At 48.4% G+C, this 24073-nt stretch overlaps 1 protein-coding gene across 1 annotated transcript in view; it reads right to left on the bottom strand.

Moving 5' to 3' along the window:
* The window catches only part of LOC105991563 (CUB and sushi domain-containing protein 1-like), an 871556-nt gene that overhangs the window by 376428 nt on the left and 471055 nt on the right, over nt 1-24073 (bottom strand). Inside the window, exon 7 of the mRNA XM_013024215.1 lies at nt 13844-13921. Coding sequence (XP_012879669.1) covers nt 13844-13921 — 78 coding nt within the window. The remainder of the gene's footprint in view (nt 1-13843; nt 13922-24073) is intronic.

The raw sequence follows: 24073 nt of genomic DNA, 5'->3' as shown, positions 1-24073 counted from the left end.
CCAGCAGCACACTGCCTCTCTGCCCACTGCTATGGAAAGCACAGCAGTCTGCCCAGAGGGAATTTGCCATGAGAACCCCACACTCCCAGGGGCTCCGCCCAGTGCCCTCAGCTGGCCTCCAGAGCCAGGAGCCTTTAGCACGGGGCACACAGAGGTGATTGCCAGTCAGAAGAAAGATGAAGTATTTCAGATGTGTTTGTGGCGTGGCTCCCTGCCTGCGAGTGCCTTCTGCAGTGTGTCCTCTCCCTCCTCACAGGACCCCTGCTCTGCTGCAGGCCGCAGTCCCTGCCCGAGGGCAGAGTCCAGCCCAGACCTCCGCTCTGAGAACCATTGTCTCCCAGCCAAAGCACTCTACGCTGTCCTTCCTTCCAGCCATATCAAAATGCCCGGCCAATGATCATAACATGCGAAGGACATTCATGAATTTTAATTTGTTAGTTTGCTCATCTTTAGCTAATGCTGTTTATTGATTTAAAGTGACTATTGGCACACTGTGTTTTATTAAATTTAGGAAAAGGTAAAAACATTTCATTTCATGTGAATTAAAAGCATGACTTGAACTTCTGAGGACACATTCAGATTTATGATAGACTCACCCTAGATGCACACAATTTTCCTGTTTTTTTTTTTTTGCCTAGGGTGGCTTATTCTAAATATGGCAAAGAAACCACTCTAAAACGCATATAGATCTTCATCTGCATGGCGCATCAGTACTTAGTATCCTGACGGCTCTCTACTTCTGATGTATCCTTGCTTGTGTGATTATGAACATACAATCTATCTTAGGGAAGACATACATAACTCCTGACGTCGAAGGAAGCAACAGAACCTCTTCACTCAGCTCGGGGCTTGCCCCCTGGGGTTCGGGCACAGACCACAGAACACACAGAGCCCCCACCTCTCTACTGGTGTGGGAGGGGGTGGGGTTGGGAGAGACTTCAGGGGAGTGATGGAAGGGAGACGCAAATGGAGATGCATTGTACTTGACTCGAGACTGGCATGTTGAACTGAAACCCCTATGTAGAACTACTTAAAGATGATAAAAAGTAATTTTAAAAGAAGAGATCATCTGTAGGGGGAAAACAGGATGTCCACGTTCAACCAAAGCAAAGACCAACACACAAAGGAACTGACTGACCGCTCTGGACAGGGCGTGGCTGGTAGCTTGCTTCTGCGACCAATAGTTCCCAAGTCAGGTGACCCCCACTGCCCAGGGTCCCAACTCAAGCTGGCTCTGGGGTGAACACGAGCTCCGTCGGGTGCAACTCAACCTTCCGGTTCATTATGGAAAATGCGTGGGTGGATCATTGATTCTGCAACATTTACACGGATTGATCAAACCAAACCAAAAACAGTAAGTAGGAGACCCGTTGGCTCCGGGGCGAACGGCCCCGTGTGTGGATCTAATGACTCAGCGGCATAACTGTCTTTCCCGGGGCAGAAATCCCCCGACTCTTCATTACACATCCTCAAATGGCCATTTGAAGTGAAGCTTGGGCTGCCTTCTAGCGATGAGAGTGTGGCCCCCGTGAGAAGGGTTGGCAGCGTGGGCGAGGGGCTCTGGCAGGGTCGCTGCCACCGCAGTCCTTCAGCAGGCCGTCCTCAGAGGCCGGAGCCTCTGAGCTGGCTGGCCTAGACGGCTGCTTTGCTGGTGAAGGGAAGTGTAAAACATGACACAGCCACGGTGCTGTCCATTATTATGCATTAAAGAGATGCAGTGGAAATCAGCCGTGCAAGACCACTGTGCGCTTCGCCACTCTTCCAAAAGAGGGGCCAGTTCCCTGAAGCCTGGCTCTGTCCCGTCCAGTGGAAAGAGGGTCTGGTCAGCAACCCCGGCTCAGGCCAAGCCAGCCTGGAAAGGTAGAACAACCGAACCTTCTCTTGCCCCGGCCTCGTCCGCTCACCCCTGGCTAACTGGCCTGCAAGCAGCCTGCGAGCTACCCACGGCCCTCTCCCCTGGGCACCGAGGTGGTGTGAGCCCTGTGGAATACACGTGTGTGCCTTGTTCTGGTCATTTCTCTTCTGTTGACGCAATTGCTGAGCCCTGCAGAGCGAGCAGTGGGAGAGCCCCGCCCTGGCCAGCCATGAGGCGGAGCTCTAGAGGAGGGGAAGGGGGGCAGGGCGGGGTGTCCCCCACACCCACCCGAGAGGAGCCAGCCAGCAGGGTCTGAGTGGTGCCCTAAAGTGATTATTACATCAATTAAGAAGACATTAGGAGAGGAGTGACTGTGGTCTTATATAATCAACATATCATATATATCTATTCATATATATATATATGTATATATATATGGAAATACCACAAGGAAGCCCATTGCTTTGTATAATTAATAAGCACCCAGAAAAAACCATGGTAGGTAAAAAATCTGGCAGTGTGACAGAAGCCAGCCGTGAGCGTGACCTATGGTCACATACGGTGTGCTGGGCAGGGAAATGTACGGAAGGAAGGGGGTGTGCGCTCTCTTGGTTCACAGGGCAAGCAGGTGGGGCGTGGTAGAAGGGCACAGGGACTTGAAAAGGAGGGCTGGAGGCATGGCTCAGGCGGAAGAACAGCTGCCTAGCAAGCGCCAGACCCCCGGTCCAATGCCCGGTACTGAAACCAACCAAAGAAATAACAAAGACTCTCCCGTGCCCTCCAGGAAGGCACCCTCCACCCGTGTCCAGTGCAAGTCCTGAGGGGCGAGGCTCCAGGCGCCTGCCCACTCAGCACAGCTCCAGAAACAGGACCTGCCCTGCTGCTCCAGACAGAAAGCAAAGCCGCAGATGGACCTGGACGGGCGCAGCCTCCACGTGGGAGGGCAGACACCCTGCCCGCTCTGCAAGCCAGGGCAAGACCATCCACAGCGAACAAGGACACCACCGAGAAAAGGATTCCACTTCCACTGCCCACCACAGGCTAGGAGCTCGTTCTTAAAACAAACGAGCAACAAAGGTCCATAATTGAGAAAGAGATAAGACAGCACCCATCTGCAATGGCCTGGCTCGTTGTGATTTCCCCTGCGTGTCTGCAGGACATCCCTCTGCGAGCAGATGCTGTTTTTCTCCCCATTTCCATAGCCTGCCCTGGAGATATCATCCCTCTGAAGACAGCACGCCACACTGAGCACCGCCCTGCTGCAAGCCTGCGCTGTCATTGGTGCCTGGAGCCCAGCTCACAGCAACCTTGCAGACCACAGGCTTCAGTCAGGTGAACTCCAGCCAGCACCCAGATTCAAATACTGATCTACAGTAGAATGCAGATGTGTTATGTTATTTTCCCAGGAGCTTGGTTTCCTGGTGTGAAATGGGGAGTGTGAGTCAGTTCAGAAGGACTAAAAGAAAAAAATTTTATACTATGTATAAAACGTGTTATAATGCACGTACTTAGTATTTGTAACATTTGCGCTTTGTACAATAAAATAGTGAAAAAAAGCCACTTAGGAAAAACATACTAATTGCAGTAAATTCAAACCTTGGAACTTCCTAAGAGATGTCACTGGGCCACAAGACAGAGACAAGATGGTAGAAAAGATGTCCCTAGTCTAAGGGAGTTTTGCCTTCATCCTTCATGTACAAATCTGTGAACTTACAAGCTCTTGGTGAACGTCAGCATGACTCACATCCCAACCTGCTGGAATGTCAACAGACTTCTAGAATACCCAAGTAATTATAGCAGTATTTGTGAAGGAAAAACACAAAGAGATTGATGGAACATTTCAAAGAGACAAACCGATCCAAACAGAGGTAAAGATAAAGTCAATGGAAGAAACACTGTCTTTCCAACGGTGGGTACAGAATCAACAACAGGTAAAAACAGTCTGGAAACAGACCTGTGTCCTGGAAAGATGTGCAGGCATCAGAAAGGTCATTAATCCAATTAAACTGTAGCATAGCAATTGGCCTTAACTCAAAATGCTGAACTTTCCAGAAGGAAAAAATAATAAGCAGAATTTGATCAAATTTACCTGCATACTAAACCTTACTTTAATGGTCTACTTATTTAATCATCTTCCTATACCAAATACTGAAGTAGAAAGCAAGGAGAAATAAGTCTAGTTTTATCTTATGGTAATTAGAATTTATCAGATACAGAAGAGAACAATAATAGAATATTTGCTCCCTTGTTTTCCCAAAGATGAAAGGAAACTCTTATTTTGCAGTTTGATAGTGCTAGTGAAATCTTTCATATGTTTTACAAAGGATGTGGAGACAGATTTTAATTTGTAATTTATGTTATGGAGTATAAATAGAAATGAAAATTCTTCATTACCTACACCAAATTTGCATGTACCTCTCTAAAGCAAGTAGCATGTAATGTAAAAGTACACCTGGGCCTAATGTATTTCAGGTACTACTGAAGTGGATGGTAGCAAATCATGCCTGAATGTAAGTAAAACTAGAGTTCAGTGGGAAGGTATGATGGTAGCCAAATCCTTTCACTTTTTAAATTCATAGTAACATTTTAATATTTCACAAAAATCCTTTCGCTTTTTAAATTCATAATAACATTTTTATATCTCACAAAAATTAGCTCTGTAAATTTTACATAGCATAACACTAAATGCATTTGTTATTCTGATTATTTTCAAATTAGTTTTAATTATTAGTAATAATGCAAATACTTTTCAAATTATTTCAAATTATGAATTGCAGACAAATCAGCTCCTCAAAATGCATCACCAAATATCTAGGATTATTTTTTTCTTCTATCAGAAGCCTATGGAAACTGCGGAAACCTCTGGAGAACATTTATTCCAGAAGCATTAAGGATTTCCTTGGAAGAGTGGGAGTGGCTAGAAATCTCATAGTGTAGCCAAACAAACTCTGCTTGAAGTCATAATTTTCCAAAAACGCAATGAAAGTATCTTATTTGGATGTTCTATGGTTTATACTACCTTATATGCATTTTCAATCTGGCAGTTTAGACTACAAACAGGCAATGTATTGAACTCCTAGCAATAATAATAATAATAATAATAATAATAATAATAATAATAATTTCATGTGCAGCACTTGCAAAACATACTATTTTCATAAATTCCAATAAATTCATCCAGTGACCTTTTGCTTCAGTCTTAGTGACCCCCTTGGCGTGGTGTGTGTATCCACACAGCCTAGAGCAAGGCGCATTCCTCTACTGCAGACAACTTCCCTCTGCCCACTTTCTTTTCTGGAAATAATGTAACCTCATTGAAATGAGGAGATATGATCGAGTAAATGCTACACCAAACAATCATTCACTAAAATTAAATTATTTCATTTGGTTCAAAGACTGAACTACCTATTTTTGAGGCATTAGGTTTTAAAGATGAGTACTTTTGAAAGGTTTAAAAATCACCTGGTGATGAATACTTTACAGATCATCACTGTAATCCTCGGAATTCCAGAAGCTGAGACCTGAGGATCTAAGTTCAGCGATAACCCAGCTGGGAAAGTCTGCGAGGCTCCAATCTCTAATTCGCCACCAGAAAGTGAGAGGCAGAGCTGAGGCTCAAGAGGGAGAGAAGAAAAGGCAAGGGGCAGCCCCCAGTCTGACTTCCAGCCCCAATCCTGGCACAATTAAAGCAAGAACATGGAAACAAATCAATAAAAACACAAAGAATATGTTTTCTTTGTTTTTTTTTATTATTTTACACTTCCTCTCCACAATATAAAAATCCCCTTATTTCTAGACTAGCTGAGTGCATTTGAATTGGATGAAAATACGGCCACTTGGCTTACATTCTGCAGACAGCCCTGTGAACAGTCATTTTTGGAGCCCTCAGCAGAAACAGCCCACAGTCCAACAGGATTCGACTGGATATGACCAGAATTGAGTACCTGTAACCAGACTGCTTTCTCACTTGGGGTAGACATCAGTCAGCACTTTCTCTTAGGTGTCTACAGGCCAAATATAAGCAAGTCCTGCTTCTAAGACCAACCAGGGCTACTGTGCTTTTAAGACTCAAGTTGGCAAAATTCAAGAGTGTTTTCTTCTTCCAAAGACCTTTTAAAGAATATGAAAAGAAATGTGCACACTGGAAGAAACTGTGTGCCACATTTCTGACAAATAACTAATATCTACCATAGATAAAGAATGCTCACAACTTGGCAAGAAACAATATGAATACCCTAATCACGGAGAAGGTACACACAGAACTGAGCCAATGAGGAAATCCTCCATCTTGTTAAAGAGATGAAAATTGGCCTAGAACAAGGGCAATAAGACATTACTCTCCACCTATCAGAACTGCTGAAGTGGAAGTGCACCTTCTGGAGGAGAGGTCGAGGCTCTTATTACAGACACACGGTGCTGATAGGAAGGTAAAATGGTGCCGACACTGTGGAAATCGGTTTGCTAAATTCTTACACAATTATGCTTTCAAATATGGTGTGACCCAGCGAGTAAACCATTAGACATCCATCCAAGAGAAGAGAAAATTCATATCATGCCAACATGTGTTCACAAGTGTCGTAGTCATTTGGTAACCATTTCTACAAAAGGGACTCAAACAGAATAGATTTTAATGGGTCCACAACCAAACAACCCTGGTGAGCCTATACTTGGGCTGTCTTGTTGCCAAAAATAAAAGGATTAAGCCAGGCACCAGTGGCTCATCCCTGTAATCCTAGCTACTCACGAAGCTGAGATCTGAGGTTTATTGTTCAAAGGCAGCCCGGGCAGAAGAGGCTGAGAACTGAGGTTTATTGTTCAAAGGCAGCCCGGGCAGAAAAGTCTATGAGACTCTTGTCTTTAACCACCAAAAAGCTGGAAGTGGAGGTTTGTGCAAATACACACACACACACACACACACACACACACACCAATGTTAAAAAGAAGATTTGCCAATTCAACATGTTCAAAGACAGGCATGTGTCTTTGTCCTGGGGTGCAGACAGGTGACCTGGTGGAGAGCAGATCACCTGCACGCAGGTGAGCACCTGCTCACCAGCTCAGCACTGTCTTCTGCTTGATGACTGTGTGATCGAGGGAGAGTCTTCCCTGTTTCCTTTGTTCTAAATCAGGCCCAGCCCCAGGCCCCTGGCTCCCAGGCCCACCTCAAAGCCAGGCGTAGATGATCCGCACAGTCACCAGCGGGAAAGTCTGGCTCATTCATCTCAAAACGTCTCATAAAATGAGAGAAAGTTATCGAGTGTGAGAGAATTGATCTCTGCCAGGACATGGAAGTTAGTTTTGATTTTATAACTCTAATTCACTTCAAGGAATGAACTTAGTTCGAAAATAGTTTCGATTTTATGTTTATATCATTAATATATTCTAAATAAAATGGTGAGAGTTAATATACATACTCTTTCAGCTCCCCAGTTCTTGATTTTTAAATCACATTCTCTTATTTTTCTTGTTTTCTTCCTCTTTTTTTTCAGTACTGTGTTAGAACTCCGGGCCTTGGCTCGCTAAGCAGACACCTGTCACTTGAGCTAAACTTCCAGCCCTTATTGATCCTTAAATCTAGAGCAATTAATTAGTTCCCTTTTGTATAAATTGGAAAGCTTGAACTTAGCGGATAAAGAAACCAAATGATTATTTAGCTCAGTCTGTAGTTTCTGACTGAGCTTTCTCCTTAGCAAAAATGTGACCTGTGGGACGATTTGATTACACAGGACAGTGCCTCTCTCCTCTCCCAGACAGCATCGCCGCTGCTGATATTGGATCCAGCGCCTCTCTCCTCTCCCAGACAGAGCATCACCGCTGCTGCTATTGGATCCACATCAAGTCCAAAACCCTTAAACATCTTTCAGAGCTTCAGACTCTTTCTTATTTGATTACATGGGAAGATTAAGTTATATTATTCCATACAGTTTGACTAGAACACGCATGATGTGCTGAGCTTCTAAAACAAATGTCCTGCAATGACTAAGGTCTATGGTCTTTTTGAGGTGGGTCCCTTCCCTGGACTGTTTCCCTGGGAATTCTTTAGAATAAAGACTGTAACCCCTGGTCTCTGTGAAGAGGGAGCTAAGCCCTTCATTAAGCAGTTGGGTTCTGTGATCATACACTGAAACCACTTGCAAGACATTTTACTTCCAGTGCGGCCACCTGTGATCTAATCACGCTGCACCTTGTGTGCTGTGTTTTAGCAGTGGGCCTCTTCTCGGTCACTTTAGAACTCTGTACATGCCTGTCTTACAGGGTGGCTTACATTAGTCTTCTACCAAGGTTTTGGTGAAGGCTAACCTCCTCCAACTGTATCCACGCGACAGTTCTATCTTTGACAAAGGTTTCTGTGGCCCTTAGAAGTTATTTCAGCTCCCACAGTGACATCAGCCTGTTTAGAATCTGCATCGTTTATTAACCTGATTGATGAACTTTCCTATACAATCCGGGATATTCATGTATGAGGATGAGTCCTCATGAGACAGCAGCGTCTTTAGCAGTCGCAAAGCTCCCTGTGATTACACTTTATGGAACAAAGCAGATTGGGGAAATTATCCTTTTTGTTTGATTAAGCCTTTGTATGGCTGCCAGAGGTTAACGGAACTATTGCTTTTCTTCTCCTGTGAGGATCTGCTTCAAAGCAAATCTGGAGCATTCAGCGTTGGGAAGCCGGCCTGTGAGAAGTGGGTGGACCTTGGTCTGGGGCTGCGACGGGAGGTCCCACTGGGCAGACCCCCGGGGCAGTATGGGACAGTATGGGAGGTCCCGCTGGGCAGACCCCCAGGGCAGTACGGGAGGTCCCCCTGGGCAGACCCCCAGGGCAGTATGGGAGGTCCCGCTGGGCAGACCCCCGGGGCAGTACGGGACAGTACGGGAGGTCCCACTGGGCAGACCCCGGGGCAGTATGGGAGGTCCCGCTGGGCAGACCCCCGGGGCAGTATGGGAGGTCCCGCTGGGCAGACCCCTGGGGCCTGGGCAGACCCCCGGGGCAGTACGGGAGGTCCCGCTGGGCAGACCCCGGGGCAGTGCCAGCCTCCTGTGGCCCGCGCCCCTCACCCTACACCCGGGCCTCCTGCCCAGCTCTGTGTCTGGGGCACTTGCAGGCCAGACTGCCGGTCCACTCTCACTGCTGGATTCTGCAGAATGGCCTTCTGAAGCACAGGCAGGTCCCAGGGCCGGGCACAGCCACACATGAACTGGTTCAGCAGTAGATGTTGAAAACAAGCTTCATCCGGGGGGTCCCAAAGCACAGAATCAGACCAATGGCGAGCTCGGACCACGGACTGCCAGCGCGCAGGACACATACTTGAAAACAAAGTAATTCCTCTCTCGTGCTTCAAACATTTCCGTTTAGACAGACAGCCTGGCAATCCTAAGATAACTGTCTTTTATTGTCATTGGTGAGCCGTTCATAAATGCACACGACTCTCTCTCAGGCCTCTTTCTCTCAACGCATGCCTGGAGGGCATCTGTGGGACCTTTGAGTGGTCCAGTGTTGGAGGTACGACGCAGGTGGTTGGCAGCCTGACTCACCCTGCACCGGGTTTGATGTGGCTTGGGCCCTTAGTCTCCACGAACCTTCAACCGGATGGACCGCTGCGTGTTACTTTCCTTTGCGCTGGGTTTGATGTGGCTTGGGTCTTAGTCTCCACGAACCCTCAACCGGATGGACCGCTGCGTGTTACTTTCCTTTGCACCGGGTTTGATGTGGCTTGGGTCTTAGTCTCCATGAACCCTCAACCGGATGGACCGCTGCGTGTTACCTTCCTGAATGACAGGAACGTCCTGCGTTGCCTCAGTCTTCACAAGACCGGCCATTGCCTCTGTGAGAGCGCTCTTTATGCAGCAACTACTCACAGGTTTCTGGGTCCTATTTCTAGAGTTCCGAGACACCAGTGGGCACCCTTCCTTGTCGAGAAGAGATGCATTTGGGTGGTTTCTATGGCGGCCGCAGGCTGGTCCTCGGGGTGTGGCTCGGTGAGTGAACAGAGGAGGCATCACTGGAGAAAAGCGGGGTCACCCCGTGGACTCCCTTCCAGCTTCACCGAGTACTGTATGACTCCGTCATCAGATCACCATGATTTCTCAGCCCCTGCTGTGTCTCTGCCCCCTGATAAGCACTTGGTACAAAATGGGAACAACATAGACAGAAGCAGCCCTACTCACGGATTGAAGGGGAGCAAGGGGGAGACATGCATAGGGCTGTCTATGTGTGCAATGCATGCAAAGACAAGTATTAGAATAAAGGAGAAAGTTGGAACTGAGCAGGTATCGGAAGACAGAGCTGTGAACGAGCCAGGCGTGTGAAACTCACACAGCGCTGATGATGAGGTGAGTTTCATACATGCTCAGAAGGGACAGACAGACAGACGAGACTCCTGTAGAAGGACCACTTCCGACAGAGGAGAGACGAGGACTGAGTGCAAGGCCCACGCACTCGTGTCCTTGGAAATGCTAGGGAGCCTGGACTGTAGCGAGGAGGCCGCGCTGTGCAGCTGGAAGAGTCAGTGAGGGTTGGTTTTGTTTGTTTGTTTTAGTGCCAGTCCAGGTGCTGGAACTCAGGGTCAGCAGACACGGCAGGCGGAGGCCAGGAGTGAAGATAATAAACCTCAGCTGCCCCCTCCCATCCGAGGTGGGTCACATCAAACAGCACTGCACTCGATGACCATGATGACGGGGACTGGGAGGGTTTGTCCCGAGGTTTCCCATGGCAGCTCTAGCGTTGGAAGTTCACAGTGTCGATGTTCTCTTCTGCTTGGCTTCCGTGGACGTCAGCTCATGAGGAGGAGGTTCACTTTGTAGCCTGTCCCTGACTGAACCCCACTACTGGGAGTAAGGAGGCTAAGCTCCCAAGCTGCCACAGAGGCAAGACATGACACAAGATGTAAGAGCAAGCCCTCTTCTCTCAGCAGATGAGAATGTATGCCATCAGGAAAGAGGATTCTTCACTGTACGGAGATGAGCCACCAGGGAGGGTCTGGGGTGGGAGGGAGCGGTGAGCCAGTCCAGCGTGTGGAGGAGAGGGCGCTTGCACACTATGCACAGGTTTGGAGAGCAGTGGAGACTCTGTACCTTGCAGAGGGCTATAAATGGAACAACAGGTTTTTAAAATTTGCCCTTCTACATAATTATGTCTGTGGCAAAGGAAAAGCCCCAGGCAACTGGAACTACTGAGTGCCATTACAAAAGACAACCCGTGATCCATTGCTTTTCATTAGCAGGAGTGCTTATATGGGAGTGGGAATGAGTATTATTTTGCCTCAAGTATGTTTTTTAAGGTAGAAAAAATTGATCACCATAGAATAGGCAAGGAAGCCAACAGCAAGGAGGTGAATGTGGTTGGACTGGGGCGGTGTTCTCATAATACCCGCTTGTCATTTCCCCAAGAGTTTATAAGGCAATACATCACATTGCTCAATTTCCCCACACTTAAAAATGCAACTTGGTATTAAATAATGATCCAGACTCAACTTTCCTGCCCTGCGAGATGTAAACAGTTGTAAGTAAATGTTCAATACCCAGCTTGTGCTGTCGATTCGTCCCCATGAGTTACCACGGATCAATACTGCATTTGTAAAGTCATTTGTGTTTAACTTTACATGGGGAAAAAATCTGCAGCTCAAAAATAACAACAAGGCTTTCCTTCATTCGCCCCTGCATGGAAATTCACTACTCTAGCCGGTCTCCACGCACGAGGAAGGCTGCTAGCATGTCACCCAGGAGAGGAGCGAGGAGATGGTGCCAACGTCTAAAGCCGTGCACAGGCGCCTGCCGTCAGCCTTGCTTACGGCGGTTTCAGGTGTCTGGGCTGATCCTGCTGCATCAGCCCAGGCCTGCGTGCTTCAGGGCACGGGGTCCAAATACGGCCAGGGATGTCCGGTCCTGTGAGAGGACTCACCAAAGGATGAAAAGACCCCAAACAAACGGAACAATTCAGGCTTCTAGAAGAAGCAACGTCGAGTGGTAAACCAAGGCAGCGCTGAAGGGGCTGTCAGCCGGCGCGGAACAGCTTTGGAATACTTCATCCTGCTTCACCGAAGTCCCAAGTTAGAGGGACCGTCAGCCCCTGTGGGGCCGGAGAGACAGGCGGCTTGGGTTGAATCTGCACATGGCCAAGCACTGTGGGTGCCAAGGCCCTGTGGAGGGCGGGAAAACCTAGAGACCAAACTGAATTGGATGTTGAGGAAAGAAATAGGCCGTGTGAGGGCATGGCCGTTCACTACTGGTGGATAAAGAACCAAGTCACCACGGCAGCCATGGAAATCCAGGGTGAGGAGCAGCATGAAGAAAGAATGCAAAGGGCTTCCGCTCCAAGCTCTCGTTCTCTTTTCCTCTCCCTCTCTCTGGCTTGCTGGCTTTCACTCCCCCCCCCCACATTCTTATCAAGATACTGAGGAATTCTTGAATAGCTAAAATCCTCAGCTGCGAGGCGTGGAGCAGCTGTACACTGCGTCACTTGCTCCCTCTCTTCTGCAGAGCGAGACCCTGTGCTGCTGAAACCCACTGCTGTCTCGCTGCTTACACCAATCCGTCTTTCTTCCCTGTGTGAAGCATTCCTCCTGGGCAGGACGCACTACACCTCCCAGATTGGACCGGCAATTCGCATCATCCTGGCTTCTCCACAGGACAATCCTGTGAAACGGGACGCTGTTTTATTTACACAGATGACACTTAGGCTTGAGCAAGGTACCTACTTTCCTAGCCCGGGATCCTTGTCTCTCCCTGAAACCCCGTGTCCTGTGCTCCATGAAAAGCTTCATTTGTTTCTCACAGCTACACCATCCACAAATCACACATTTTATTTATAATACTGTTGATTTAGAAGTCCTTCCATCCCTTTTCTTAATTCTCTGCAACTCTTCTTGAACAACTAGCCCTAATGCCTTGCACAAAACAGCTTCATACTATTCGGAGGCAGTACAGATCCCTTTCAACACCAAACCAGTCATTTATGTATTTTTCAATTCCTGTCCAGATGAGGAAGGAGAGAAAGAACATCCCAAGTGAGCAGGCTCAGTGTCAGGAGACGGAATGACATCTGATCAATCCCATATCAGACCCGGTATTCAGACAGTGAAAGCCATTGGCGCGATAAGAGGGGCCATGCCAAAATTTAGATCAGGATTTCCAGTCACAAAAAGTGATTTTCAAAGTGATGGCAAAACTGTGTCCACCACTCTACAGAATATCTTTGATCTATGATTTGACAGTGAAAATATGAAATCTGTAGATGTATAAACCAAGGCCCAATTTCCTTCCCACTATAGTTCAGTCCCATTTCATCTGAAGGACTTGGCTGTGAGACTCAAATGGAAAAAACAGCAACACATTCACAGAATAGGGGAGGGAGGCAAAGCTCAGGATAAGAGCTGAGTCGCAGATCTCGAAGAACACAGACTGTCTCACACCCCATTGCGGGTTTAGGTCCTCGGCTCCCTCCAATGCTTACGGCAGGGCCTCGGTACCGACAGTGGACTAGGGTGCCTAGGCCAGGCGGGAGCCCCTGGAATAGTGTTGTGGAGAAAGCAGAGCTAGATCCAGCAGCAGGATGTGGTTTTACCTGAGGCCACGGACAATCAAAACATCTCATGGGGAAAAAAAAAAAGGATGAGAGCAGATTCCTATTTAGCAAGTTCTCTCTAGTGTCAGTGCGCGGGGCTGGGGATGACCATGGATGGGGTCTGGCTGAGAGCAAGACTTTGAGTTGAAAGAGGACCCAGGTGCTCCTGGCCCCTGAGAAACTGGATGTTTCACCCCAAAGTGGGGAGGACGCGAGATGGCAGATCTGAGATACGCTGAGGATATTTCCCCCCAACACTGTCAAGATACTGAATCTCCTTTCTCCCAGGAACATGTGAAAAGTAGAAAAGTAGGAGTGGAAGTAAAAATCGCCTCGTACAGAATGGCATCTCCTGCTCTGCTCTGCTCATGCTCGCTTCCCTCTGTGATAGACAAACCCACCCTCAGCTAGAAGGGAAGTGAACTTACAGACAGAGTTCTTACGACTGCTGTCCTTGTTGGGTAGCATCTTGACTCCTCTCGACTTCAGTTCAATCGCCTTTTTCACTGAAAGAAAGAAAGAAAGAAAACCATTAGCAGGTAACCCAAGGCGATTTTAAGAGGGTGGTTTAATCTTCCGGAGTGTTCTCTGAGGTCAAAGAGACACGGGAGGGAAGTAATGGAGCCAGCAAATAAGTAATGCCAGGTTGTCAAGCCACCATGCACGGCAGCAGGGTCGCAAGCGGCAAGTAGTCAGGGTGCAGTTTCCTCACACAGCCAAACCCATGTGCCGTGGGGAAGGGGAGGAAGCTCTCCCCACGCGATCGGTGTGCCCTGGTCTGCAAGCACGCTGCACTCGCCGTTTCTGGGCAATGAGGCTTCAGTTTCCAAAATTTGCTACGTGCAGGAAAACATTAGATACACATACAGATCATTTATTTATTCATTCATTTGCTCATGAATTCACTGAATCATTTCAGCTGCCGTGGTTCTTCTGGAATTTTCCCACCTACAGTCGATACAAACGGCACCCAGGACCCTGCCTTACAGAGTCACCTTCACATTTTTATCATTACATTGACTTATCCATCTTTTCGACTCGGGGGACGGCATCGTCCGGTACCCTGCTAGGTGAGCCACTCTCCAGCAAGGTCTCAGGTTCTCACTGTGAGTTTCAGAGAAGAGTCCGGCTCACCCTGCAGCCCTCAGTCAGACCCCTTTGGTGTCCACCCCCTGTGGCACTGGGAAGACAGCGAACCGCCTTGCCTGAATTGTAGTCTGCCGACTGAAATGAGTATCTGGACTTGCTAGCACCGGCGTCAAATAAAACCAGAAGTGTCCAGAAGTAGGGAGGTGCTCTTGAAAAATGAAAACACAAGACAGGAGGAGGTGGGTGGGGGAAGGGCAGGGGTTCCTGAGCTTGGCAGCTTCCCGTAGCTTCCCTGACTTCTCTGGGCCTAGAGTATGACCGGCTGCCTCGCCCTGAGGAGACGAGGTGGAAGGAAGCCCTGGCAGGAGGCTCCTCCCGGGTCAGGCTTCTCCTGAGGAGCTGCTTCAGCGCTTCGCATTAGTTCCCCCAAACAACAGTGTGGGAGCCGAGCCGGGGCCCGAGGCTGGGCCTGCCGTCCCTCCCAGAGGCCTCCCCCGCCCCGCTGCCCACTCCCAGGGCACGGGCCTGCAGCCTCCTCCCGCCCGGCCCAGGGCAGGGCTGAGCTCGCCAGGGAAGGGAGCTCTTCCTTTTAGTCGCGGCCTAAGGGAATTCACGGAGCCCACCACGCAAGCCAGACCCAGCTGTGAACCGTCCCACAGGCAGACTTTGAGGAAAGGCTAAACCGTTCCTATTTCTAATTCCTCTTTGTTTTTATTCTGAGTTCTAGAACAGAAGAGAATTACCTGCCATTTCATGACTCTTATTTAAAAAGTAATGAAAAGATTTTAAGTACAAAGGGAAAAGGCAGTTTCCTCAAGCAGCTGTTCACCGTTTGCAGCTTCTAAGGCTTTGTTGGAGAAACCTGCTGGCCCCGGAGAACGCGCAGGAAGCTGCTTCTGAGAAGGACTTGAATAAAGCTGACACGAGGAGGGGAGAGCTGGGGACAGGGGACAAAGGTGCTGAAACTACCAGCCAGCCCTTCGGTGGGGAGGCGGGCAGGGAGGCGCTCAGGAAACGCACCACACCGTAGCACCCCAATAGGCTTTTCTATGGGCTGCCTGGACAGAGTCTGTGGACTATTCAGTTAGAATTAGAATTGTTGATGCTGAATGACTGGATTATTATTTTGTTGGACACATTTTTATTACCTTTGAGTAGTCAGGCACCAAGTCATTTGTGAACACAGCACCTCCTGCAGGTGCTGCTGGGTGGTTCTTGGTGGTGGGCCTTTCTCTGCTCACCTGGAAACGATCACCATGTTCTGTTAAGAACTTCCCGCTCTGCATCCTGACTACCTCATGGGTCTCCTTCACAACAGACTGCAAGCTCACGAAGCTGAGCGAGTGGTTTTACCTGACAAGTTCATCTTTACCAACACGGGTCTGAACTCACCCATAGTTCTCTTGGTCACATAGTCAGCGAAAGTATTGTAATCATCCCATGGATCATTTTCATTCTTGCTATCATGAATGACACTTTTTGGAATTATTACATACATTTGGCACTTTGTAAGGTGCTCCATGGCGTCCGGTTGGGTGTCACTCTATTACCAAGGTACAGAGGTTACAACCCATAGGTGGCTCCCACCGTGAAGAGTCATACCTCTATAAAGCCACATTTCACACTTCACACACAGCCTACGACTGTACTGATGGATACAATCCTGAAATAATTGCGTATCAGTAATCTATCTTCCTCTAAAGTTGAATTTTCCAGGTCTGGACTTTGATTAAGCAACATGAAAGCACCTTCTGTGCATGTGTGCAAGGATCACAGTAAAACCAATTTTATTGCTATTATTAGGTAGTGGTACAGGGGTCAGGCATGTCAGGGAAGGAGCACACCGCTTCTTGGACAAGGTCACCGTTGCTACGCTTTCCTCTGCTTTGCCTCTCCCTGTCCCGCACACAGTGGCATAGTTCATAGTTCACTTCATGTCTATTGAGTGCCATGAGTGCATTTGTTCACCCTCCGTCCGCCATTCCTGTTGCATGCTAATGGGAAGAGGAAAAACTCACAATAAACATGTATGTTAGTTGCTTGATTATGTTTGTTGCTAGATTAAATGTCTTCTGATGTCAGTTCCATTCGAATATGTTCTTTTCTGTCCTTATCTCTTACTCATAATCATGGAAGACCCTGGACACCACAGAAAATTGGAGAAAGTGTAAAAAATGAGAGAAAAGCAAAAGAAGATGAATAAACCCATCACCTAGTGACAGCAGGTGTTAGAATTTTATGTGTTTATTTCCAATCCCATGTGTGTCATGAAAATTCCTACGAGTATTGAAAAAGAGTCACCCGGGTCATTTTTATAGAACGAAAATAAAATTATGAATATGCATTTACTGCGCCTGCATGTCTTCTTGCACGACTTTCCTTAACAATACTCTTGGTGGAAGAATCACATCGCTTTTCATGTGGAGTTTGTTTTTCTGTTCTAAGTTGTTGCAGCTGACATCGCCCATCTGGTCAAATCTGGGTTACGCTCTCAGAATACAGTCTGGCAGTCAGGATTCAGCGGTAAGGACCACCATCACTGAAGTGATTTCTAGAAAGGCCACCTTAGCCACCGCCTGCCACACCCCAGCTGTCTTCGCGGGTGCACTTTGGCCAGCAGCCAGTGGGTGCTCGCCAGAGGAGACGCTTACCAGGCCGGTAGTTGGAAATGCTTTCTCAATTTATCCTCACTTAAAATTCGGAATGCACTTACTTATTCCTCGAGGTAAATCTTGTCACTATTGTCTCTAAGTTTGTACGCATTATTTCATGGGGAACTTCGTTGTTCCTGTCATAACCCTCTTTTTAAGTTGTAGAGATGACGTCAGGTTCTCCGGCGATTTGCACTGCACATTCCACGCCTACGACTTTCCAGTTTCCATTAGATCTCGTGATGTCCTTGAACACCAGCCTCAACGGGCAAGTCATCTCTGAGGTAGAGGAATCCGGAGACCAAATCTCATTGTACCTTTAAATTAGCAGGGTTTTTTAAGCTCTGCCAGTGTGACCTTTTGATTTGAACAGTCACGATGACAAAAGTGCCACTGTTGGGCTGGGAAGATGGATCAGTGGTAGAGTGTGTACCTTGCATGCCTGAGGCCCTGGGTTCGATTCCTCAGCACCACATAAACAAAATGAAAAAAGCCGGAAGTGGCACTGTGGCTCAAGTGGTAGAGCGCTAGCCTTGAGCTGAAGAGCTGAGAGACAGTGCCCAGACCCAGAGTTCAGGCCCCACGACCGGACCCCCCCAAAAAAAAATCTCCACTATTTAGAGACAATTGTAATAAAAGAAATCACACACACACACACACACACACACACACACATACACACACATGTTTATTAACATGGGGATAATTGTGTTAAGCCAGTGTGGGGTGTGGGGAAGTGTGGATTCTTTACCAAAGGCTAAATTTATTTTATTTCTTATCTTTTATTGTTATTTTTATTTTTTGTCAGTCCTGGGACTAGAACTCAGCACCAGGGTGCTGTCCCTGAGCTCTTTTGTTCAAGACTAGAGCTCTACCCCTTGAGTCACAGAGCCACTTGCAGTTTTCTGGTGCTTAATTGGGATAAGAGTCTCACAGACTTTCCTGCCTGGGCTGGCTTTGAACCACGATCCTCAGATCTCAGCCTCCTGAGTAACTAGGATGATAGGTGTGAGCCACTGGTGCCTGGAAAGCTACATATTTTAAATAGGACAATTTACTCTGTTCATCTCCTGTTTTCTTGATAAGCAAACTCTATTTTAAGAGTGCATTTTCTTGTGATTTATGTTTTAGAGTTAAGAATGTTCAGTATTTACCTTGGAAAAAGGTTACTTTATTGCTGCACATAGTGGCTCACACCTGTAATCTAGACACTAAACTAAAAGCAAAAGAATGGAGATCTGGCTCTCGAGGTGCAGCACTGGCTCTGGCAGAGGGAGACTCCAAGTCTAATCTCCACCACTGTCCAGAGTAGCAAGGAAAATAAGTAAATGAATAAGGTTACTTTGCTCTGTGGTCCTGTTTTGGTTTACTCCACAAAAGCCATTTTAACCCACTACCCCCCCAAACAGAGGGAAGACAGAAGGAATCAGGAAAAGAGGGGATCAGGGAGAGAGGAGCGGAGGGGTGGGAAGCGTTTCCTCGGCGTGGACACCCTGGTTCCTCGTTGTTGGAGGCTTTTCCACTGCATTCTCTCATCTCTCCCCTGGGTACCCAGAGCCGTTGCCTGGCTCAGGCACAGGCCAGAGCCCTGCCAGGGGCAGAGCCGGGGTCCAGCCTGACCTCTGAGGTTTTCCACACTCCTGAGACACAGCATTGCTCTTTGTTCCTTTGGGTTGTGCGTGTTTGTTTTCTGTTACCAATTCAATGAAGGGCTCCAGTCCCACGGATGTGGATCTAGTTCTTGCTCCAGCAGTGAATGTGGGAGGGAAGATGAGTGTTTGGGATGCAGCTTGAGCTCGGCCTTCCCGCTGCCTCCAAAGGCCAGCGACGCTCGGTGGAGTTGAAGGGGCAGACATCCCACCGTCCACGGCGCCGGCGCTCTCCGGACAGGGCAGCTCGGGCACACTCAGGTGTGTGAGGGGCTAACGCTGTAAACAAGGAGCTCCACCATGCGCTGTGTGCTATGCAGAGCACACCGCACTGCACGGTAAACAGCTGTGTCTGGTAACGCAGTTACTATGGTATGCATTTTAGCTTTGTTTTGGAACATGCTATTTCTACTAGTAAAAAATGTGCCATTACACAGATCATCAGGTTTTACAGCATTTGCCTTGTGCTTCTCCTGTTCACTGCATGTCTGTTCACTGCCTCTCCTGTTCTCTGCATCTCTGTTCACTGCATCTCCTGTTCACTGCATCTCCTGTTCACTGACTCTGTTCACTGACTGCTGTTCACTGCATCTCTGTTCACTGCATCTCCTGTTCACTGTGTCTCCTGTTCACTGCATCGCTGTTCACTGCATCTCTGTTCACTGCATCTCTGTTCACTGCATCTCTGTTCACTGTGTCTCCTGTTCACTGCATCTCTGTTCACTGCATCTTTTGTTCACTGCATCTCTGTTCACTGCGTCTCCTGTTCACTGCATGTCTGTTCATTGCATCTCTGTTCACTGTGTCTCCTGTTCACTGCATCTGTTCACTGCATCTCTGTTCATTGCATGTCTGTTCACTGTATCTGTTCACTGCATCTGTTCACCGCATCACCTTTCACTGCATCTCCTGTTCACTGCATGTCTGTTCACTGCATGTCTGTTCACTGCATGTCTGTTCACTGCATGTCTGTTCACTGCATGTCTGTTCACTGCATCTCCTGTTCACTGCATGTCTGTTCATTGCATATTCTGTTCACTCCATCTCTGTTCACTGCATGTCTGTTCACTGCATCTCCTGTTCTCTGCGTCTCTGTTCACTGCATCTCCTGTTCTCTGCATGTCTGTTCACTGCATCTGTTCACTGCATCTTCTGTTCACCTGCATCTCTGTTCACTGACTCTCCTGTTCACTGCATCTCTATTCACTGCATTTCTATTCACTGCATCTCTGTTTACTGCATCTCCTGTTCTCTGCGTCTCTGTTCACTGCGTCTCTGTTCTCTGCATGTCTGTTCACTGCCTATCTGTTCACTGCATCTCCTGTTCACTGCATCTGTTCACTGCATCTCCTCTTCACTGTGTCTCCTGACAGTTCCACTGTGACATTTACACAGGAGAAATCACCTGAGGACACTTGAGAGGGATGTGCCCATGTCATCAAGTGACTAAAGACTGAATTACATTGTGGATAGAGGGACTTCAGGATCGCAGGAAAGATGATAGGCCTCCCACCAGAGGTTGGTGGAGAGCGGTGGAGAGCTGTGCTCATGGGAACGGCCCTGCCGCAGATCTGTCCGGTTCTCCGGGACACTGGAGCCGCTGCATCATCCTGTATCAAACACGTGTGGGCTCATGCTGGGCATGCTCTGTGCACTCAACATACGGTGGGTTCTCTGTGCTGGGCAGCAAGCTCATCCTGTTTGCCGGCCCCCTCTCTGTTAGTAGGGGGCTTCTTCTGACACTGAATGGGCTGCAGGGCGGTCTGTCGGGTCTCATCGGCATCCTGGGCCTCATTTGTGTGTTACCTGGCAGGTGACTGACTCCCCTTCAGCTCCAGCTCCTCTTCTGCTTAATGAAGATAATTATCCCCTGCTGTCCGTGTTCCTGGGAGGATTAGGGAATGGCAGACAGAAACCCTGTGCCACCTCCCACCTGTTTCTGCAAAATGTGTGGGAAAGCTGGGAATGGGGGTGTCGCGTTCACCACAGGTGAAGGCGTAGGTCCTCCGGCCAGCGCTCCCTCCACCACCCAGCGTCACCTCGTGCGGCAGGCTGGGGAAGGAAACCTGCCCTCCACCCGAGCCAGGCTCCCACGGAATGAAGGCCACTTCCTGCCAGCCTCTTGTCCGCTGAGACACTGCCATTCAGTGAATCAGTGAAGTTTCCAGAAGGAAAGCCCTCTTGCTTTCTCCATCCACAGAAGTGACTCCGTTGCTCAGGCCTCAGCTCGGGCATTCACAGCGGGAGCCCCGCCTGCCGGGTGAGCACAGTCCTCTCTCTCTGCTCATTCAGCCTTTCTGTCCCCTCTGGGGCTGGGCATTTACGGGGCTGACTTTTCACACAGGGAGGGCATCTCACCCAGGGGAGGCTGGCAGCATCGGCGCCAATGTGTTTATTCTTCACCAAAAGAATCGCAGAGTGTTGCTGTGTCCTGACCCATGGAGAGGCTGAAATTATGCCTGGTTGCAAGCATGTGAACCACGGCGTTTATTCCACGAGCAAAATGGTGAAGCCTTAGGGACTGCAACTGCTCCATGCTTGCCTACTGGCATGGCTGGGCCTGGGGACACAGGGCACGGAGCTGCGCTCTCTGAGCTTGGTTGGTGTGGCTGGGCCTCCGGATATGAGAGCACAGAGCTGCGCTTGCTGAGCTTGGTTGGTGTGGCTGGGCCTGGGGACACAGGGCACGGAGCTGCGCTTGCTGAGCTTGGTTGGTGTGGCTGGGCCTCCGGACATGAGAGCATGGAGCTGCGCTCGCTGAGCTCACCCGGCATCCTCCCCTGTGAGAGTCTCGCCTCCTTTTTCTTTATTTTTCTTTTTAAAATTGCATTTTATCCTCAAGGTGAAGTACAGAGGGGTTACAGTTACATGCATGAGGTAGTGAGTACATTTCTTGTAAACATTGTTACACCTTCCCTCATTTTTCTCCCCTTTCCCTCCCCCCAACCTCCCCACAAATTGTACAGATCATTTCCAACATACTGTCTTGTGAGTCTCACTGTCACATTGGTTCACCCTTTGTCCTTCATCTCACCATTTTATTCTTCCCCTTCCTTTCCCTAATTCAGGAAAGTACCAAAGTCAAATACAATGACAACAGGGGATAAACCATAGGGAAACACACACACACACACACACACACACACACACACACACACACACTCACACACACAGTACATTAAAAACAACAACAACACAAAACCCTCTTGTGTCCATGTCTTGGAGTTCATTTCGCTTAGCATCATCTCATAGGGTCATATGTACGTAGCTATTGAGCTATTCTGCTCATCTGCTTGGATTATCCCAGATATATACTAATGATTACAAATGAGAGAAACCATGGGGCCTATGTTTCTCTGAGTCTGGCTTACTTCCCTTACTAGGATTTTTTTCCAAGTCTTTCCATTTCCTTATGAATGGGGTGGTATTATTCTTTCTGATGGAGGCATAGAATTCCAGTGTGTGTGTGTGTGTGTGTGTGTGTGTGTGTGTGTGTGTGTGTGTGAGTGTGTAGCTGTCTCTATATCTATCTATCATACTTTCTTGATCCATTCATCTACTGAGGGCATCTGGGTTGGTTCCATATCTCAGCTATGGTGAATAATGATGCGGTGAACAATGGCTATTCTGTCCTTCCTTTTTCCTGAAGTCAGCTCTTCTGGGTGGGTCTAGATGGGTGGGTGTAGGCTCTGAGGGGCGAGGACCATGAGCCGAGGCCAGCTGAGTCTGGATGGGTGGGTGTAGACTCTGAGCGGCAAGGACCATGAGCCGAGGCCGGCTGAGTCTGGATGGGTGGGTGTAGGCTCTGAGGGGCGAAGACCATGAACCGAGGCCGGCTGAGTCTGGATGGGTGGGTGTAGACTCTGAGGGGCGAGGACCATGAGCGGAGGCCCGGCTGGGTCTGGACGGGTGGGTATAGGCTCTGAGGGGCGAGGACCATGAGCGGAGGCCCGGCTGGGTCTGGACGGGTGGGTGTAGGCTCTGAGGGGTCTGGACGGGTGGCACTGCCCCTGTGCCTGGAAGCCCAGTGTCTCTGTACTCAGCAGGCAAGACATGCACATTTAGCCTTTGTGTAGTTTCTTTCTAAATGCTAATGACTTTCCATTTATACTTGTTTCTTCCTGTGCTACTTTTCCTTTAATTACTCTTCTTTTGTAAATAATGTGATTTTTTGATGACCACCCTTCCCCCTCCAAATTTTGTGAAAAGCTTCATTAATTTTTATCAAATAACATATTAAATCAAAGTTAATGTGGTGGGAACAAAGGAACAGAATTGCAATATTTTTTACAGGGAAATAATGAAATTTCTCTCAGAATGAGCAGCCATCTCCAGCTATTTTGAGGAATCAATTGCAGGGAATCAACTGGAGGAGCTAGATGGAGGGCCTAGCCAGAGCCAATCAATGCATGTCACCCTTCAGGGGTGACACCCGTGCCAGGCAGCAGTAAACAGAGATGCCAGGAGACACACACCTTCCAGCCCGCACTTCCTACCCACCCTCAGAACCCTCAGGAATCTTTGCTGGGAACCAAATGCTAGAAAGCAGATTTTGTATGTGCACACATGGAACATTCCAAACAATAGGCATTCTTAGATTGAAAGCAAGCATAGGAGCTGAGGAATTAACACAATAATGGAACTGCTAGCCTATTAGTTGTAGGAACATGTTTACTCTACAACGAGGTAGGTCTAAAGCCATTTTCTAAGGAAGGAAGAAACTAACTTTTCTCTGACTTAAATTTTTTCCATATTTCTTGCCAATATTTCCAGTATGCCATTGTTAATAATTCACCATACAAAAGAAACACACAGGAAAACTTCCCTGTTAGTGATGGGCCAGGCAGGACATGGATGAACCGCAGCCTGTAGACTTCCCTAAAAGAGCTCTTCTGTGTTCTTACTTCAGATGTTGCAAAACAGCACCGTATGTGGGCCGTGTTCCAAACAACCAGAAGAAACAGGTGCATGCATGATATGTGCGATGAGTAAGATGGGAGAGAAAGAATAAGGGTGTGCAGAGAAGGAGGGCACTCTGGACCTGCTGAGTTTGACTGGTTCTAGGGGACACTGAGCCAGTCCAGGGGCATGGACTGGGAGCATCCCTCAGACTTCCAGACAGGCTGGCCCGCAGAAGGGCGCTGCCTCTCATATCCAGCTGCCGCTCCGCTTCTGTCTGGTTTGCAAATGCACATGCTTGGGGCGCATGTCATTGCCGGGCGGGCTCTGGTGATGCCACGCCCTGACCCGGTGATGCTGCCTGCTAGGT

The sequence above is a fragment of the Dipodomys ordii genome, unplaced genomic scaffold (genome assembly GCF_000151885.1).
Source record: "Dipodomys ordii isolate 6190 unplaced genomic scaffold, Dord_2.0 Scaffold74, whole genome shotgun sequence".
NCBI lineage: Eukaryota > Metazoa > Chordata > Mammalia > Rodentia > Heteromyidae > Dipodomys > Dipodomys ordii.
This window is presented reverse-complemented; position numbering and strand designations above follow the sequence as displayed.